Below are 17,700 nucleotides of genomic sequence, written 5' to 3' on the forward strand. Positions count from 1 at the left end.
AAGGAACTTCTTGGAAGGCCGAGGAAGAAAACCAATGTTGCAGATGCAAAGGGGAAGGTTCGAAACCAAGATATGCTTCAAATAAATAAGTGGGATCCAAAGGTAAGTTTCGTTGTTAATTTATGTGTCATCAATTTGTGGCCGTGTTTCTGCTTGAATAAATGGATTTTCTCTTTTCTTTTCTTTTTTGCTTATATAGTTTATTTATATTTCTTATGTTGGTAAACATTAAATTTCTGTATGTCATATTATAGTATCTACATACATAGAAATCAGTGAAGAGAGCCCTGAAGTTCAGGAGTTGTTTATATCCCTATTTGATTAATCAGTCATTTTTGTTTTGTATACATGTGTCATGTGTGTATATCAGTTGATAATTCTTTGGTGGAATTACTGTGTGTAAAGTTTACCAACTCTTTCAATCAGAGTGGCAAAGGTTATATGGGATTTCTTTTGAGTATTGCCTATTTGGGACTTTATTAAGCACTTTCTCTTGCTAATTATAATCTTTAGTTGGCTGCTGTAGAGGCAGTAGCTACCGCGTTTGATGAAAACTCAGATCTTATATAGGTTACCGATTTTAAATTTATCCCCTTAGAAATGTGATTTTCTTTTGTTTTAGTGACATTTTCAGGAATCACTTTACGTTCTCTTTTCTTTGTATATCCAGCAATACTGGTTTTAAGATGATAATGTTGATTCTCATTGGTTGGGACAACATAATAGCACTAGCATTACATTCTACTTTTGACTTATCGAGAACACCACCTTTCTGCTGTTGTTTGTCTTGTCACGAGTGTTGGTATGATTTATTTTGTTCGCTATAAAAGTATGAAGTAAGGCCACGGTTTCATATATACCCACTATCAAATAGATTACCCATTTTTTGCACTGTCACATGGCCAATTTGTTTGGTCAGGTCATATTTATTACAAATGAAATAAATTCATAATGCATATGATATGCAGGTCTCTCTAATTCTTTTTGTTTATAACATCTAGGTTGATATTGTGGACTTCAGTGGCAGCTTTTTGGCTCGTTTGCATAATCTTGTTGGTGTGCTTTTCCATATCAGTCATTTGAGTATTGTCTTCTACTCCCACGCCTTCCCCAATATCCACAGAACTTGGTGAGAGTGTAAATTCAAATTCAAAGCTCGCTAATTTGAATATTAGCGGCTTGAAGTACATCATATTGGACATCGCAACATATCTTTTTTCTCTGCTGGGTTCCGTCCTCAAGTGGCAACACGTTTGTATTCCGGGCTTGGGGTTTCATTGCATGGAGTTGGAGTTTCAACAGAGGTCATGGTGCCAAGAATCTGAACACCAGAAGACCGATCCTCAATACATCTCTTCACCCCTCTTTTTGTTTCTGATCACTTCTTATTAATTGTGCATAAAACTTAGGTGGTAGATCCTTCTTGCTCCCCAACCAAGGAGACACCCCGTTCGATAATTCGTGCATAGTCCAGTTGGATTTTTCATGCACGATCCTTATTATACCTTGAAACAAAGTAGTTTGTTAAGTCCAATAACATGTTCACCCTGATGATTATATATTTGGTAGCCAAAGTTTTCATTCCCACTCCCACGACCTTCTGATCTTGCCACACATTTAGCAAATTTTTTTAGCCTTGTGAAAACGTAATGCATCCCCTCCTGACCATCAAAATCATCGAAGATTTCCCACAGGGCTTTTTCACATAAAGATCGGACTCATGGATACCAAGGTAACTCTTCTCCCATAACCTTCTTCAATAAATAGTGGGTTACACTCTCTTCATGGATGGTGGTGATCTGATTTTGGTAGCTAAGTGAAATTCGTAGCAGCTGTTTTATGTTTTGAAGTAGCATCATGGTAAAAGTGAAATTTTTATTGTTTTATCGCTAAACGTTATTTGGCAAGTAGTAACTATGTTTTTTGTTACATAGCACAGCTACGACCTCAAAAGCTCTCATCAGTCCTCCACCGTCTACATCTCGGGCATGCTCCTCCACCAATGAGGTTTGTCATACTTCCACTGTTTTATTTGTGGATTTAAATATTTTTTTGGGCTTCTGAATGCGTGTATGACTTTTTTCTTTTAAATGTTTTTGGTGTATTATGGGAAATGGGGATTTGGGTCGGCTTTGTGGGTAAGTTCTGCTGAATTGTTGGGAGGATTTGGGTTGTGGGTTTGTTAAATTTTTTGATTTCTAGTTTGAGATTAGGTGGGTGCTTGAGGCTATGTTACTTTATTCCTTTGCACATCATAGAATTTGTGTTAAAAATAATAGAGTGATACATCATTCGAAGATGTTGAAAGGTGAAGTTTAATTTTCATTGTTAATTATTTATGACTATGTATTAAGTGATACTTCTACTTCTTTAAACATTCTGCCACAAATGCTGATTTTTTATCTCGTTACCAAGTTAATGGACAATTTCTCTTTGTTTGGGCAGGTCTGCTTGTGACGTGGCTATATTAGGTCTAGGATGGATTTCCAGTGAGCAAAACATCGGGAGTTCGTAGAGGAGGAAGAAGAATAAGACCAAAGTGGTACTTTTGATGCTAGTGGTTTTTCCATGATCTAAGACGACAATGCTAGGGGTTCTCATCATCTATCTACCTCGAATCTTCAAGGAGAAGAGAAAGGAGTGCTGCCCTCAACATTTTGGTTTCGACCCTTTGATAAAGAGCTTATAACCTATTATCTGTGGAGGAAGAAGGGAAGAAGGTTAGGGGAGAAAAGCTGCTTTGGATGGTATTCATGAGTTTGATTTTTGTGGTTTGAAGACTATTTGGGAGATGTTTGATGATTTTGATACTCAACCAGAGAAGCATTACGATTTCACAAGACTAAAGAAATTAGTTAAATGCAACAAGATCAGCAGGTTGTGAGGCGGGCATGAAAGTTATGGGTATCAAATATATAATAATCAGGATGCATGTGTTATGACTCGACAAACAGATTTGGTTCAAGTGTAATAAAGTTGTGTATGAAGATCAATTGGATTATGCTTAAATACTCTTTGATGATTGTCTCTTTGGTTGGGGAGCAAGAACAATCTAAGCACCTAGGGTGTTTTTACGGTTAACAAGAAAGGATCAAAAATAAGAAGAGAGGTGAAGAGATGTTTTGATGATTAGTTTTCTAGTGTTCGGATTCTTGGCACCATGACCTCTGTTGAAATTTTAACTCTATGCAATGAAACTGTCCAAGCTCGGAGTACAAATGTGTTGCCACTTGAAGACGGAACCTAGTAGAGAAAAAATGTGTTGCGATGTCCAATATGCTGTAGCCCCTTATTATGTTCATTTGAATTAGGAAGTTATAAATCTGAATTTTGAATTTACACTCACCGAGTTCTGTGGATATTTGGAGAAGACATCTGAGTTTGTATATTTGTGCATATATTTGTGCTGATGAGTTCTTTGGTGCTGTGTCTGTTTAGTTTGCATCTTCCTTGGCAACAGAGCAAAACTCTTGTATGTTTTTTTTTTTTCAATAAAATTTTGGTTTAAAGGATTTGTAGAATCATCAACTGAGAGGACAAGTTTCTCATTTTAGATTTCTTTTATATATTCTTAATTTCAATATATAGACATGTGAATTCATCATTGTTGTGTGAGTTCTGCGTAGAGGTGCTAGTGAGCATTTCCATTGGTTTGTGGTACTCATCCTTAAATCTTCACTAATAGGGAGTACTTTGTATCCACATGGATGGATGCAGGGTAGGGATGACTTTCAGCTTTTCATGCAAACCCTGCTGTGCATTAGATCTACCTCCATGAGCAAGACGACCATCTTTTCTTAAGATATAAAATATTGGTAGAAGAATATTTGGTTTATGATTCCTCAAGTTGGGAAGTGTTAATTCCTTTATTTGATCTCTCCTTCTGTCACGTAAACCACCCTCCTGGAAGGCTGTTGTAAGCTGCAAGAGAAGCTTGGTAGTTACTGTACCTGCAAATTACAAATGCAATGTACAGACTGAGATACCATGGAAAATGGATTAATGAGAAATTAGTAAGCTAAAAATAGCACTTTAAAGAATCCCGGCACAAACTCATCGACAACAACTGCACTGATGGACCAACTTCAGAAGGAAGAGCCCAAACAGATTGAATAAAAGTTCATTTACTAACGAAACTTTATACAAAAGACGCCCTTCTTGTTTAGTAAATATCCCCTTATTGTTTAGTAAACTTTAAACCAAGGGTAAATATCCCCTTCTTGTTTAGTAAATATCAACTTCGCCAATACTTTCCCAATGGTCGAGTTACATAGTTGGTTTCAAATATAAATATCTTTATGATCTTGAAAGAGAAATGATAAAAATTATTCTTTCAACTATCTCCTTATAGTGAATGAGTGAATTTACCATTGAATTTTTGTAGGACCTATATGAATTCACAAATTAATGATGGATTCATTAGATTTGCCAAAAAGGATGGTTGAAAGATGGTTGAGAGAATGATGTGTAGCATGTCTCATCTTGAAAACTATGTTGCATGCATTATCTAAGGGTTATTACATTAATTATTATAAGTTAAACAAATTAAAGAGATTTATTAGTAAAACTATTTGATCCATCTCACTCATCTCTTTCCTTTATTCTTAATACATATACGTGCTTTCTTATGTGGTAGAACATGCAATCTTGAGAAATTGCCAATACTTATTCTCGATTTCCATGAAACATTCCAATTCTGCACATCAAAAAACTCATCAGGGTCTTATAATTGACTTTTTTTTTTTTTTTTACCAAAGCCATATGCCAGGCAGGGGTGGAATTAGGATTTGAGATGAGGGGGGATGAAACTAAAAAAATAAAATCTTTAAGGGTAAAAAATTAATTTTGGGGGTCGAACACATAAAAAAAAAAAATATAAAATTTAAGATAATTTTAAAATTTTTTTGGAGTTTTTACAAATTTTGGGGGGTCGAACACATAAAAAATATGTATATAAAATTTAAGAGTTTTTGCAAATTTTGGGGATAGTTTTGCCCCTACTAGGCATGCAAGACTGCTTGCAACAATCTTTAACAAAGCGAAAATACTTTCTAAGAGCGACTCCCTCATAATTCTTCGACAAGATACATTTTGTAACACAACAAATCCCTCTTTTTATTATACTTGCCTTATTAGCTTTGTTGGAGCCCTTTCAGATCTAAGAATTTGCTACTCAGCAATTTTCTTGATGTCTAAGCTACAAAGAACCCCTTGTATGACAATGAGGTTCATGCGTAAGTGAGGAAGAGAGATCCTCGGGGAAGAGAGGAGGCATGAGAGAGAGAGAGAGAGAGAGAGTACCGAGAGAGAAAAAAGATCTCATTCTTCTCTTTATTTCTCTTATTTAAAAAGTTAAAAGTGTGAACAGTGATGTGTACATGTGTCACTAGGTGAGTGAGTAATGACATATTTATAAATAAACGTAAAATAAAATAGGGCCCCCCTAAGAAATATTTTCTCCCCAACAAGGTCTTCAGCATGTGTTGTTATTAGCATAAGCATCATCAATCCAACAATCAATACATGTCTTTTTGAGGTATTCATAGGCATATCTCGCCCACTTTTTATTTATTTATTTTTTTTTTGGCCACAAGAAAATGGCATACAAAACCTCTATGTATAGGTATTAGAGCTCAGCTGACATGCGTGAAAATAGTGTGTGGGGGCACCTTAGACATACAACAAATTAAATATTGACTTGTCAAACAAAATTATAAATCGCCAATTGAGCTCTCAGATCTATTGAGGTGCTTTCAATTTGAAGTGGGTCAATTTTCTTCCTTTAAATGTTGTGTGAATGGTTTCTCAATTACTATTGAATAAAAATATAAAAAATAAATTAAAAAATTGAGCCTAACTCTTTCTCACTTATTCATTATTATTTTTTTTCTCAATCACGAATTATCAATTTTTATTATTATTATTAATTAGAAATATAAGAGTTAAATTTATATAATATGTTTTATTCTTTAGAATCTGGCGGAAGAACTGCGAGACTCGGTAAAATATGGCGGATTTTGATGCTTTTAACTCAAGTAGCTTCATCAAGGAGAGGTCTCTTGGCAAGAGTCGTGATTTTATGACTTTTAGAGAAGGTCATTTGTAGCTCTAAGAATATATATAATATATGTCTTCAAAAAAGATGAGCTGGAAAACAATTTTTTACCATATCAGCATAAAAATAAGGATACGTGATGTAAGGTGGAATTTACACTTGACCATCTTTATTAAAGAGGTTGTATCTCGAGTTTTAGATATCGGATTGGAGCAAGCTTAACGGTGTTGAAAAGATAATTCAAAGATATATAAAGTCATGTTTGACAAGGAATTGCTAATTCCAATGTTTATTAGGTCAAATAAGTTGTTAAGAAAGGGTCATAGAAGCTTCCATTGCTAGCCCGTCTGAACGGGATTGCAAACGAAGCATTCTAGGGGAGTCAGAGTAGCATCTGCTTGCTAGGCCGTTCGAATGTGCTAGCAAACGAGACATTCCTAAGACGTCTGTTCACTAATTCGTCTGAACGGGCTTGCAAACAGAGAATAAAAGTCACGTTTTCTATAGTTTTGTTTTATTCCTGTCTGAACCTGAAAATGTCCTGTCTGAACGCTCAACGCAATTTTTATTAACCAACTTATTTCCTAATATTTATTAGTGTTAGGAGTTTGAGGCTTAAAACTCTCATGACAACTTAGGGATCCGAATCCTTTTCGGTCGATAATGGATTGGAGGGTATTCAGTTCATAGCTAAGATTTCTTTCAATAAATCTTAACGCAGATGACTAGAGAGGGTTGGAAACAGAGTGCCAATTGCGCTAGTTGCATACATCATTCCAAAATGTTGAAAGGTGGAGTTTAATTTTCATTGTTAATTCATTTATGCCTATGTATTAAGTGATACTTCTACCTCTTTAAACATTCTGCCACAAATGCTGATTTTTTATCTCGTTACCAAGTTAATGGACAATTTCTCTTTGTTTGGGCAGGCCTGCTTGTGACGTGGCAATATTAGGTCTAGGATGGATTTCCAGTGAGCAAAACATCGGGAGTTAATAGAGGAGGAAGAAGAATAAGACCAAAGTGGTACTTTTGATGCTAGTGGTTTTCCATGATCTAAGACTACAATGCTAGTGGTTTCCATCATCTATCTACCTCGAGTCTTCAACAAGAAGAGAAAGGAGTGCTGCCCCCGACATTTTGGTTTCAACCCTTTGATAAAGAGCATATAACCTATTATTTGTGGAGGAAGAAGGTTAGGGGTGAAAAGCTGCTTTGGATGGTATTCATGAGTTTGATTTTTATGGTTGAAAAACTATTTGGGAGATGTTCGATGATTTTGATACTCAACAAGAGAAGCATTACGATTTCACAAGGTTAAAGAAATTAGCTAAATGCAACAAGATCAGCAGGTTGTGAGGCGGGGCATGAAAGTTATGGGTATCAAATATATAATAATCAGGATGAATGCGTTATGACTCAACAAACAGATTTGGTTCAAGTGTAATAAAGATTGTGTATGAAGATTAACTGGATTATGCTTAAATACTCTTTGATGATTGTCTCTTTGGTTGGGGAGCAAGAACAATCTAAGCGCCTAGGGTGTTTGTACGATTAACAAGAAATGATCAAAAATAAGAAGAGGGGTGAAGAGCTGTTTTGAGGATTAGTCTTCTAGTGTTCGGATTCTTGGCACCATCACCTCTGTTGAAACTTTAACTCCATGTAATGAAACTGTCCAAGCCTGGAGTACAAATGTGTTGTCACTTGAAGACGGAACCTAGTAGAGAAAAAAGATGTGTTGTGATGTCGAATATGATGTATACCCTTATTATGTTCATTTGAATTAGGAAGTTACAAATCTGAATTTTGAATTTACACTCACCGAGATCTGTGGATATTGGAGAAGACATTTGAGTTTGTATACTTGTGAATATTGGAGAAGACATCTGAGTTTGTATATTTGTGCTGATGAGTTCTTTTGTGCTGTCTGTTTAGTTTGCAACTTCCTTTGGAAGTGCCCCAAACTCTTGGTATGTTTTTTGCTTCAATAAAATTTTGATTTGAAGGATTTGTAGAATCATCAATTGAATGGACAAGTTTCTCTTTTTGGATTTCTTTTATATATTCCTAATTTCAATATATAGACGTGAATTCATCATTGTTGTGTGAGTTCTGCGTGGAGGTGTTAGTGAAATCCATTGGGTTGTGGTACTCTTCCTTAAATCTTGACTAATAGGGAGGGAGTACTTTGTATCCACATGGATGGATGCTGGGTAGGGATGACTTTTTCATGCAAACCCTGCTGTGCCTTAGATCTACGTATACCTCCATGAGCAAGACGACCATCTTTTCTTAAGATATAAAATGTTTTATGATTCCTCAAGTCGGGAAGTGTTAATTCCTTCATTTGATCTCTCATTGTTAATTTCAGCTTTGTTTCTCATTGAGTGAGTTTTTTTTTTTTTTTTTTTTGAATATTATTTCATCAACTCACCCGGAACTTGTTTGAATAATGCTGCTTTACAAAAGACCTTGTACCTTAAAAACACCTCCCTTCATTGTATTTCGAGGTAGGATATTATACTTTATCCCTCAAATTATAATCCTATTCTCGTATGTACAACCAAACTTTTGGCCATGTTGCTTTGAAAATGAATCTGCAATTTTAAACCAGAAGGGGGGCTTCATATACATGATATACCGCAAGTCCGTACACATTTGTCCAAATAATTTTCATGCAAAGAAGAAAAATAAATAAATAAATAAATAAATAAATAAATACAAATGTGATAATGACAGGGAAATACCAAATTATTTCTATATTGCAAATTAACAAAGAACTACAGATAAACCATATTTTGCAAGCACAACACGCTCCATTTTGTCTATAATCTTGTTAATATAAAGGTATCATCTAAATTCTTGTACATGATATCTATCAAGAGTAACATTGTTTCAATTAACACTAACTGATTTATCTTTTCAATTGTCGTATATGCTATTTACTTTTCAACTATGTAAACAATGGAAATAGATACAACAACAACATACATGATCAGGATACTGAGGGACCTTCTATCTTCAGGAATCCTCATTTAACTTCTATATGGACAAAAGAATTGAACTAAAATTTCAAGTAGAGAAAACGAGATGAGGAAATCAAATCTTGTCATGACGGTTGAGAAATTCAACTATGCATGGATACACTTGATCTGCTACCTGCATTTAAGGACACACAGAAAGAGCAGTTAAACAACCTATTAACACACAAACCCACACAAAAAGATGATCAAATTCTATCCAGTATGTTATAAATTTTATTATTTCCATTAAGCAAAGGAAATTTTATCAAGATAAAGAAATAGATTACTCATACCAAACGACCTCCCACTAGATCATAGTGACCATAATGTGCACCTCCAGGTTCTCCAAAAACTTTGTAAGCTACCAAATCTTCAGAAATCAACTTCACCGTTTCTGCTCCATTTTTATCAATCATCATAGGTATCAAGAGGAGAAAGAAAAAGGTTAGGAAGTTAATTGAAAACTGGGAGCCTGTTATAGGCACAGATATATGAACTAAATCTACCATTGACAGCTTCAGGTGGACAAATTAGGTCTTGGTCCCCCGCAAGTGCTAAAACAGGGACGCTGCTTTTGTGTAAATGATCCTTGAAAAAGAAACTTCCACTTCTGTCACGTAAACCGCCTTCTTGGAAGGCTGTTGCTAGCTGCAAGAGAAGCTTGGTAGGTACTGTACCTGCAAATTACAAAAGTAATGTACAGACTGAGATAACACGGAAAATGGATTATGAGAAATTAGTAAGCTAAAAATAGCACTTTAAAGAATCCTGGCATAAACTCATTGACGACAACGGCACTGATCGACCAACTTCAGAAGGAAGTGCCCAAACAGATTGAATAAAAGTCCATTCGCTAATGAAACTTTATACAAGAGATGCCCTAGTGATTGTAAAAATATATTTCATGGTATTAGAATATATAAGAGAATTAGAATGGACAACTTCCTGGAGTTGTGTGCATTTTCCAGGGACAACAGATCATGGGGCCCAAACAGGCAGCAAAGTAGCTCTATGCAACAGGAAAATATCTTTGTTCAAAAGGCCCTCCCTCCACAAAGCCCTGCGTCCTATGGGTTGAATCCCAGGTACCCTCATAAGGGGAGGTACTGAATGGTTGGACAATCCAGGAACAAAGGGTCGTGCCAAAATTTCTGTTCTTTTATTTAGTGATGGCAAGAATTGCACTTCAGACATTTTGTGCCTGTGCTAGAGCTTAACATCATGGTTGTTCCCTAAGAATGAACTACAACAGCAGTAAGTCATCTTCAAAGTCATGGTCTCACTAAAAACAAGGGTAGTTAATAAGAGAATGTCAACAATATAATTGCATTCACTTGCACACAACCCAGGGTTTTAAAGCTTGTTGACTTATTGAAGTAACGGGAAAATATAGCAATCTTACAAACGGTGATTATTGCAACTTCCTTACCAAACCATTCAATTATAAGCTGCAGGAGAGGAAAGTGGGGCAAACAAAATAACCATTCTGGTGGTTGATAGCGGAGTAAAGGCTGGATAAAAAATGGATAGGCATGCCTTATCATCCAAAAGGATGTAGAAAATGGATGGGCTTGTGCGGTCCATCCCACATCTCATAGGGAGGAGGAATACCAGGATTGATAAGGGATGATTAACTCTACAGCTCACAGAAATTGGAAGTCATTCCGCGTTACTCCAGTTTTTTCAGAGCTCTATTAAAGAGAGAACAGGGAGTAAGGCTGAAATGGCTATATGGATTTGAAATCCTTTCCGAAACATATAATGATTGAACTCATAGATTCTGGGTGAGGGCTTAAAGACCCTATTTGCATAGCATTCGTGGACACATATATTTCCTTGGGATAGGCAGATTCCCCTATAAATAAATAGGGGATACATATATTTCCTTGGGATAGGCAGATTCTCCTATAAATAAATAGGGGATCTGAGACTTTTGTGGGGATAAAGGCAAAGCATTGAGTCATCCTTTTTCATTGAATGTACTAGACCCGATTTAGAGAAAGAACTTATTCTTTGCTGCTGGGCCAGGGAGAACCGGGATGGAGATGGAAAATGTACAAACTATCCTTCACAGGTACACGGCTAAGAATACAATAGTAACCCTCCACAAACATCCTTGCGCCTGCCTGAAACCAGCCACAGACATGCCTCCCTAGTCTTTTTTTTTTTTTTTTTTTTTATTTGGCACCGGGAATTTGGAGCTTCGCTTTGACTAATCTCGAGGGTGCACAGGCCCTCGGCAAGGAGTTTTCCGCAAGTGCACCTCGGTTAATTCAAGGGGCAAACCCCCAGTTCGATAACTCTAAGAAGCAGTTTACACTTAGTGGGTTTCGAACCTAAGACCTTGAGGAGCATACTCAAAAGTCTCAAGCTGTCCAACCACTCCCCAGTCTATTTAATATTCTTTTGGCAACTACGAATAAGAACCAAGTAATAATGCCATGATAATGTAATAGCTAAATATAATAATTCAGATAGCATCTAAAGGGCATAGCTCGCTAGGAAAGCATCAAATATCAAATTTCTTGAACATTTGTAACAATTTTCCAAATGCACTTTGGTGCTTAGAAGTTATGCAATATGTTGATAGAAGATGCATATTTGTACTTACCAAAGTTGTTCAAAACAAGCTTTTCAAATAACTTCGGATGCATCATGTGCTGAGCAGAAATTTGAGCATTTAACCAAGACAAAACATAAGGTGGACGAGATGTAAGAGGATGTGCTGCAGCGAGCAATGCCCCAATTGGAATAACAGGAACATTTAGAGCTTGTACAGGGTCAGCCTGTTTACCAAAATGGACTAACATCAGCTTCTCATGATAACTAGTAGAGAGTCATCTAATTCCCATAATGAAAAAATGAAGAGGTATTTAAAACAAGTAGATTTTTATATCACTTGCCAGAGGTAGAAGTAATTTGAGTGAAGACTTTGAAGTCGTATAGTCAAGTGATGATCCCAAAGTAGCAACTGCGGCGAACCCAGGGTTCCTTCCTTCAAAACCTTATTTGAATAGCACATTTTAGTATACAACAGCAAACATAGTCAAAAAAATGATATATCAAAGATGCATAACCAAATTTGCAAATCTTTATCTTTCGATATTAAAAAACTTAAAAGCTATGTGGTAGTAAAAAGAATTTGAAAGTTCATAGACAACTGATATGTCTGGCAACATAACCTGATTTGACACACAACTTAAATTTTAAACCTGTCACATTGCATAAAAGTTGCTAAATGACACTTCCAAATCCATACAAGAAACACATTAAGATATAAACAAAAAGGAAATGATTGCCAATTAATGACATTACTTAGCCAATAAACAAATCAAAAAAACCAATAGGAGTAAAGCATTGCTGAATCAGGCTCAAGCAAACACCAACACATTTGTGCCCGAGACTTTTACCTTCACACTGGATAGTAGCCCCCTTTAAAAACAGACTTACTTTGTGCAAGCGTTCTATTACATTGTGTGCGTGCAGGTGCATGTGTGTGGGTGTGTGTGTGTGCGTGTGCGTGCACGTGTGTCAAAGAGAGAGGACAACCTAGATGGGAGGAAAAACAATAAAAAAATCAAAGCCAGAATTTTTAGCAACTAAGTAACAATTTCAAGAAGGAAATGATCAAAGATAAGCATGCAATCAATGAAGGTAACAATGTCAGAAGACGAACCAAATGACAAGTTTGGCGTGTCAACTTACAGCATTGAGAGAGCATTGCATACAGCAAGATACCACCCATCGAGTGACCGATTGCAAGCAACTTTCCATCCTTTGGTTCGCAACTAGTCCTTATGTACTCCACCTAAGATGACAGAACTAAAAATTGAGATAGGCATTCAACAAGTGTATTATAAGTTCAGTAACAATGGCAATGGAAAAAATAAGATTTCAACATAGAAGATGAAATCTGAAAGAATAGCAAAACCAAGCGGTCAAATCTGAAGTCATTTATATTGTGGAGTGTCACCTCACCGCAGCAGGTAGATCCTCTTCCAAATAGCTATCAAAGTCCCAATCATACTTCACAATCAGATCAAGTTGTTTCTGGAATTCATCTAATGTAGTAGAAAAACGCCCTTGCAAGTCCAAAATCCGTGTTGGAACTGATAGCTGACCTTCTTCAATAATATTTGCGAGCCCTTGACTCAAAACTCTAATTTGGCTAGCAATAGCAGAATTTTGCCCCACTTCTAGAGAACCTACAAATTTTGTCCTAAAATCATTATATTGTTCACATAATGAACATGTACAAATGTTAAACTAAACTAACATTCAATCAGTTGATAGAAATTTTCTTGACCAACCTCCATTTAAAAAGCCTGCAAGTTTCTCCGATAAAAGTGAAAAAGTTTCCATAAATTTGGTGACTAACTTCAAGTCATCAGATTTAGACACAGTCTCTTTGCTTTCTCTATTGACAATAGAGATGTCCGAATCAGTAAAAGCAGCAGGTTCAAAGGTAGAATGTCGCCCTGAAGGAAAAACGCCATCCATTCCACTTTTAACTGAAGAATCTACCATGGCATCAAGTGGTTGCCCAACTTCCTTAAAGTCAGTTCTGCGTGTGCTCAACCCAGCACCTCGAAGTTCCAGAACCCATGTATCAAATCCTTGGCCAGACATGTAGTGTGCAAAAGAGGACTGTAAGCAATTTACAAGCATCACAATTAAGGCCTAATAATAGGGAACTAAAGAGGTTTGCATAACAATGTCAAAAAGAATTTTCAACTTTCTCTCATAGTTAGACAGTCATCTAACTATAGAAGCTAATCAAAATTCATCATGTAGAAGCTAATCAAAATTACATTATTAGCAGGTGTAATTCAATTCAACCTTCTCTCATAGTTAGACAGTTCATCATGTAGAAGCTAATCAAAATTTAAATAAGAAACAAATTAGATTATGAAAATAATCAAGCAATCTAATTAGATGTAGTAGACAAGATGCTTCAATTTTGCGTGAGATACAAAACTATGAAGCAGGGTGCTCTTACATGCATACACATTTCTGTGTGATTTATATGCATATGAATATTTAGAAACACACACACCAAAAAACAAAAAAAAAAAGGTTCATAAAAGCAGAATTGATTTTTTTTTTGATAAGTATAAAAGCAGAATTAAATTACACCTGCTAATAATGTAACTTTCTATTCTGAGAATCCTCATAGATATTTAGGCGTCAAAACCAACAGCACAACCCAAAAATCCCTAAAGCCGAACATGAATGGCCTCATTCTTCCTTTTAATTTACTGTATTCATTGACAAAAACCATTTTGGCTTGGATCCGGCTTACATACTGTTATAAAAAACAGCATGTATGCTATAGTCTAATCAATGGTCAAGATTGAATCTCTCAAAATCTCTCTTCATTTTTTATCTCCTATTAAAAGCTTCTAAAAATAAGTAAACTTTGAGATTTAATCTTAACCATTACTTAGACTATGCTGTTATTTTAATAACAACATGTAAGTCGATCTGGCTGGCTCTTGTACTGAATTAAACAGATATTCATATTTTTTATATGTGTTTTGCACATATAAAATATCATCTCTCATCATCTTAAATGAACCCAGAATTAAACTAGGACAATTTAATTTCTTCAACCACGCAGTTCATTTGAGTTAACAGACAACCAAAATTGACTTCAAAGAAAGAAAAAAAAAATTATATATTTATACACGAACGAAGAGTAATAAAACTCACCTCAGGAGAGAGATCATATCCAATAGCATTCGTCGCAACCCCTGACAACAGCAACAGCGGATGATTCCTCGGCTGTGCCTGTATATATATACATATACACGGCATAAATTCACTCATACCATTTCATATACATACATGCACGCGCACAGGAATACATTGAACACGTGCGTATACGGAGCACAATTAAACACACACAAAAAAAAAAAAGAAAAAAGAAAAAAGAAGAAAACAGAGAGCACCAGAGGGAGGACCTGAGGGGAAGGAAGGTAGCGCCAGAGAGCGAGGGTCCAATCGGAGTTGGGAACAGAGACGTGGTGTAGTTCGTCGGCCGTACAGATCGCCGGCTTCTTATCGTTCTTCTTCTTCTTCTTCGTCTTCTCCTCCAAAGCGATACCGTATACCGCCCTCGGCCTCACCGGGAGGAGCAAATGCGGGATCCGATAGTATCCGGATTGTCGTCTCGGGTCCGATCGCACAGGGTGGAGCCCCTGGTGGTGACGCAATCCGGTGGCGTTCAGGGTCATGGCACGAAGATCCGAATGGGAAACGAACATTTTCATCTTTTGTCCCGCGTTGTTGCGGCGAAGGTCGGGAGTTTTGGACGTTGCTTTATTGGCGTTGGAGAGTAGATAGAGGGTGGGACCGGTGGGTCACATGGAAGATTCATGTGGGCCGGTTTTTGACTTTTTATTCCCTGTGGGCCCCAACATACTTACGTGTCCAACGTTATCCATTTTTGCCCACAAAAGTGTCCTTCCTAAAGTCTCTCTCATTGGACACGTGCTCTAGATTACAATAATTGACGTGGCACTCATTCAATTATAAAAGATAAGAATAAAAATTTTGCCCAATGTTCGTGTAAATATTAATTATTTTGTTAAAAAGATAAAGTTTTATTCCAAATTAAATTGATTTTTTTTTCCTGATTTAATCTATTAAAGTGGTAGATGTCTAAAATAAATGTGATATTTATATGTATTTTTAATTCTCACATATATTTTTAATAGAGCATATAACAATTATTTTTAAAAAATTAAATAAAAATCACATGCATTTTGAATATATATCAGTTTTTTGAAAACAATTATCACATGTACAGACAATCGTCTTTAAGAGTGAGATAAGGATATGATCCTTTTCATAAATATCAACCAAGCTCTACTTATTCCTAAATCACAAATAAATGGATCAAGATTCTCTATTATAAGTGAAAAAGAGAAAAATTATTTTTATGGTCTAGATTAAATTTTATAAATCTAATGATGTATATATTGTCACATTATAAATATGTTGTCATATCATTTAAAATTTTTAAAATAATGTTATGCCATGTAAGAGTGGACTTACATGGTCTTTTGGGGGTGGCTCAAGGCCAAAATGGGGCGGGTGGCCACCCCTATAAAATTTTCACTTTTTTTTTTCTTTTTTTTTTTTTAGTTTAGTTTAGTTTAGTTTAGTTTATTTATTTATTATTATTATTTTTAATTTTTAGGACATGTGGCATATTATGAGAGTAACACGTAGAATTTCGTTAATTGGGACTAACATAAACTAACAGAGTTATTAATTTTATCTTTTTCCATAAATGATGTACCATATTTGTCTTATTTTAAAACATAAAAGAAAAAGATAAAAAGGTTAAAGTAAGGAGTGGCCGAACAGCCCTCAAGGAGCCACCCCTTTGGCCTTGGGGGTGGCTCTGTTACAGTGCTGATATGATTCACACTGTAATTGAGCTAAAGTAAAAAAGAAAAGAGAGAAATAATAGAAAGAAAGAGAAGAATGGATAGTATTCTTATTGAACAAGCATTTCGAGGATGCTCACCCTCCACCAAGTTCATCAATACACAAATGACTACAAAGCTGCGTATTACATCTTCGTGCAGGCTATTTATAATTCCCTCCATGCTAACTACTACAAGTAACAACAATTAACAAGTAGCTAACTTCTACAACTAACAACTTCTTAACCACTTTAACCAACTACTCAACTGTATGGGAGGTTACAATAGAATGATCCATTAACGTAATATACCTATTACAGGCTCAGCCACAGGCCATGGGGTGGCTCGGCCACCCCCAAGGCCCAAGGGGGTGGTTTTGGCCACTCCTTTTTGGCTCTTGGGGTGGTTTGGCCACCACAGAGCCACCCCAAGACCAAAATGGGAGTGGCCGGCCACCCTCATTGGCCAAAATGAGGTGGCTAAAATTTTCTTTTTCTTTTTATTTTTTATTTTTTAAGGTTTAGTTTTTAAGAAAATATATTATAAGTCCTTAAGTCAACGCGCTAAAATTAAAAATTCTTAAGTTTTTTTTTTTTTTTTTTCAAAAATTTACTCCTTGGATCAATCGAAACTACAATAAACTTCATACCGTCAAAATTTTTTAACAGCCGTTAAGGCCACTCAAAACTCCTCTTTTGACTTGATTAAAATATTTATTTTTTATTAATTTAATTTAAAAAATTAAATCTAAAAATTAAAAAAAATAAAAACTAAAAAATAAAAATTGAAAGGTGACCAAGGGTGGCACTACCACCCCCCAACCCCTATGGGGTGGTTTGCCCACCCATGGGGTGGCTTGCGGCCACCCCCTGGTGGTTTGGGGTGGGCCACCCCAAACCACCTATGGGGTGGCCCGCATGCCACCCCAAACCACCCCTGAGGTGGCATGCGAGCCACCCCATAGGCGTTGGGTGGCTGCCACCCTTCAATTTTTTTGTTTTAGATTTAATTTTTTAAATTAAATTAATAAAAAATTAATATTTTAATCAGGTAAAACGATGCGTTTTGAGTTGCCCTAATTGCTGTTAAAAAATTTTGACGGCAGGAATTTTATTGTCATTTCAATTGACCAGGGACTAAATTTTCGAAAGAAAAAAAAAACTTAGAGAGATTTAAATTTTGG

General features: G+C 36.0%; 1 protein-coding gene and 1 long non-coding RNA gene across 2 annotated transcripts; one reads left to right on the forward strand and one right to left on the reverse strand.

Annotated features, from left to right (window-relative positions):
* The first annotated feature begins 6 nt into the window (after positions 1-6).
* LOC132184584 (uncharacterized) lies at positions 7-3,437 on the forward strand. The gene is made up of 4 exons (XR_009440572.1): positions 7-102; positions 1,002-1,732; positions 1,940-2,007; positions 2,446-3,437. It is a non-coding gene; the product is annotated as an uncharacterized LOC132184584 (long non-coding RNA).
* Positions 3,438-8,908: 5,471 nt separating this feature from the next.
* On the reverse strand, positions 8,909-15,393 carry LOC132185814 (uncharacterized). Its single transcript, XM_059599605.1, has 10 exons — positions 15,045-15,393; positions 14,794-14,871; positions 13,392-13,728; positions 13,060-13,286; positions 12,787-12,889; positions 11,985-12,085; positions 11,693-11,867; positions 9,588-9,758; positions 9,375-9,475; positions 8,909-9,217 (listed from the first exon to the last, which is right to left on the reverse strand). The coding sequence occupies exons 1-10, from the start codon at positions 15,351-15,353 to the stop codon at positions 9,158-9,160; spliced, it is 1,662 nt and encodes a 553-aa protein (XP_059455588.1). The 5' UTR covers positions 15,354-15,393; the 3' UTR covers positions 8,909-9,157.
* Positions 15,394-17,700: the final 2,307 nt, after the last annotated feature.

Source organism: Corylus avellana, chromosome ca6 (genome assembly GCF_901000735.1).
Source record: "Corylus avellana chromosome ca6, CavTom2PMs-1.0".
In the NCBI taxonomy this organism is placed as follows: Eukaryota; Viridiplantae; Streptophyta; class Magnoliopsida; order Fagales; family Betulaceae; genus Corylus; species Corylus avellana.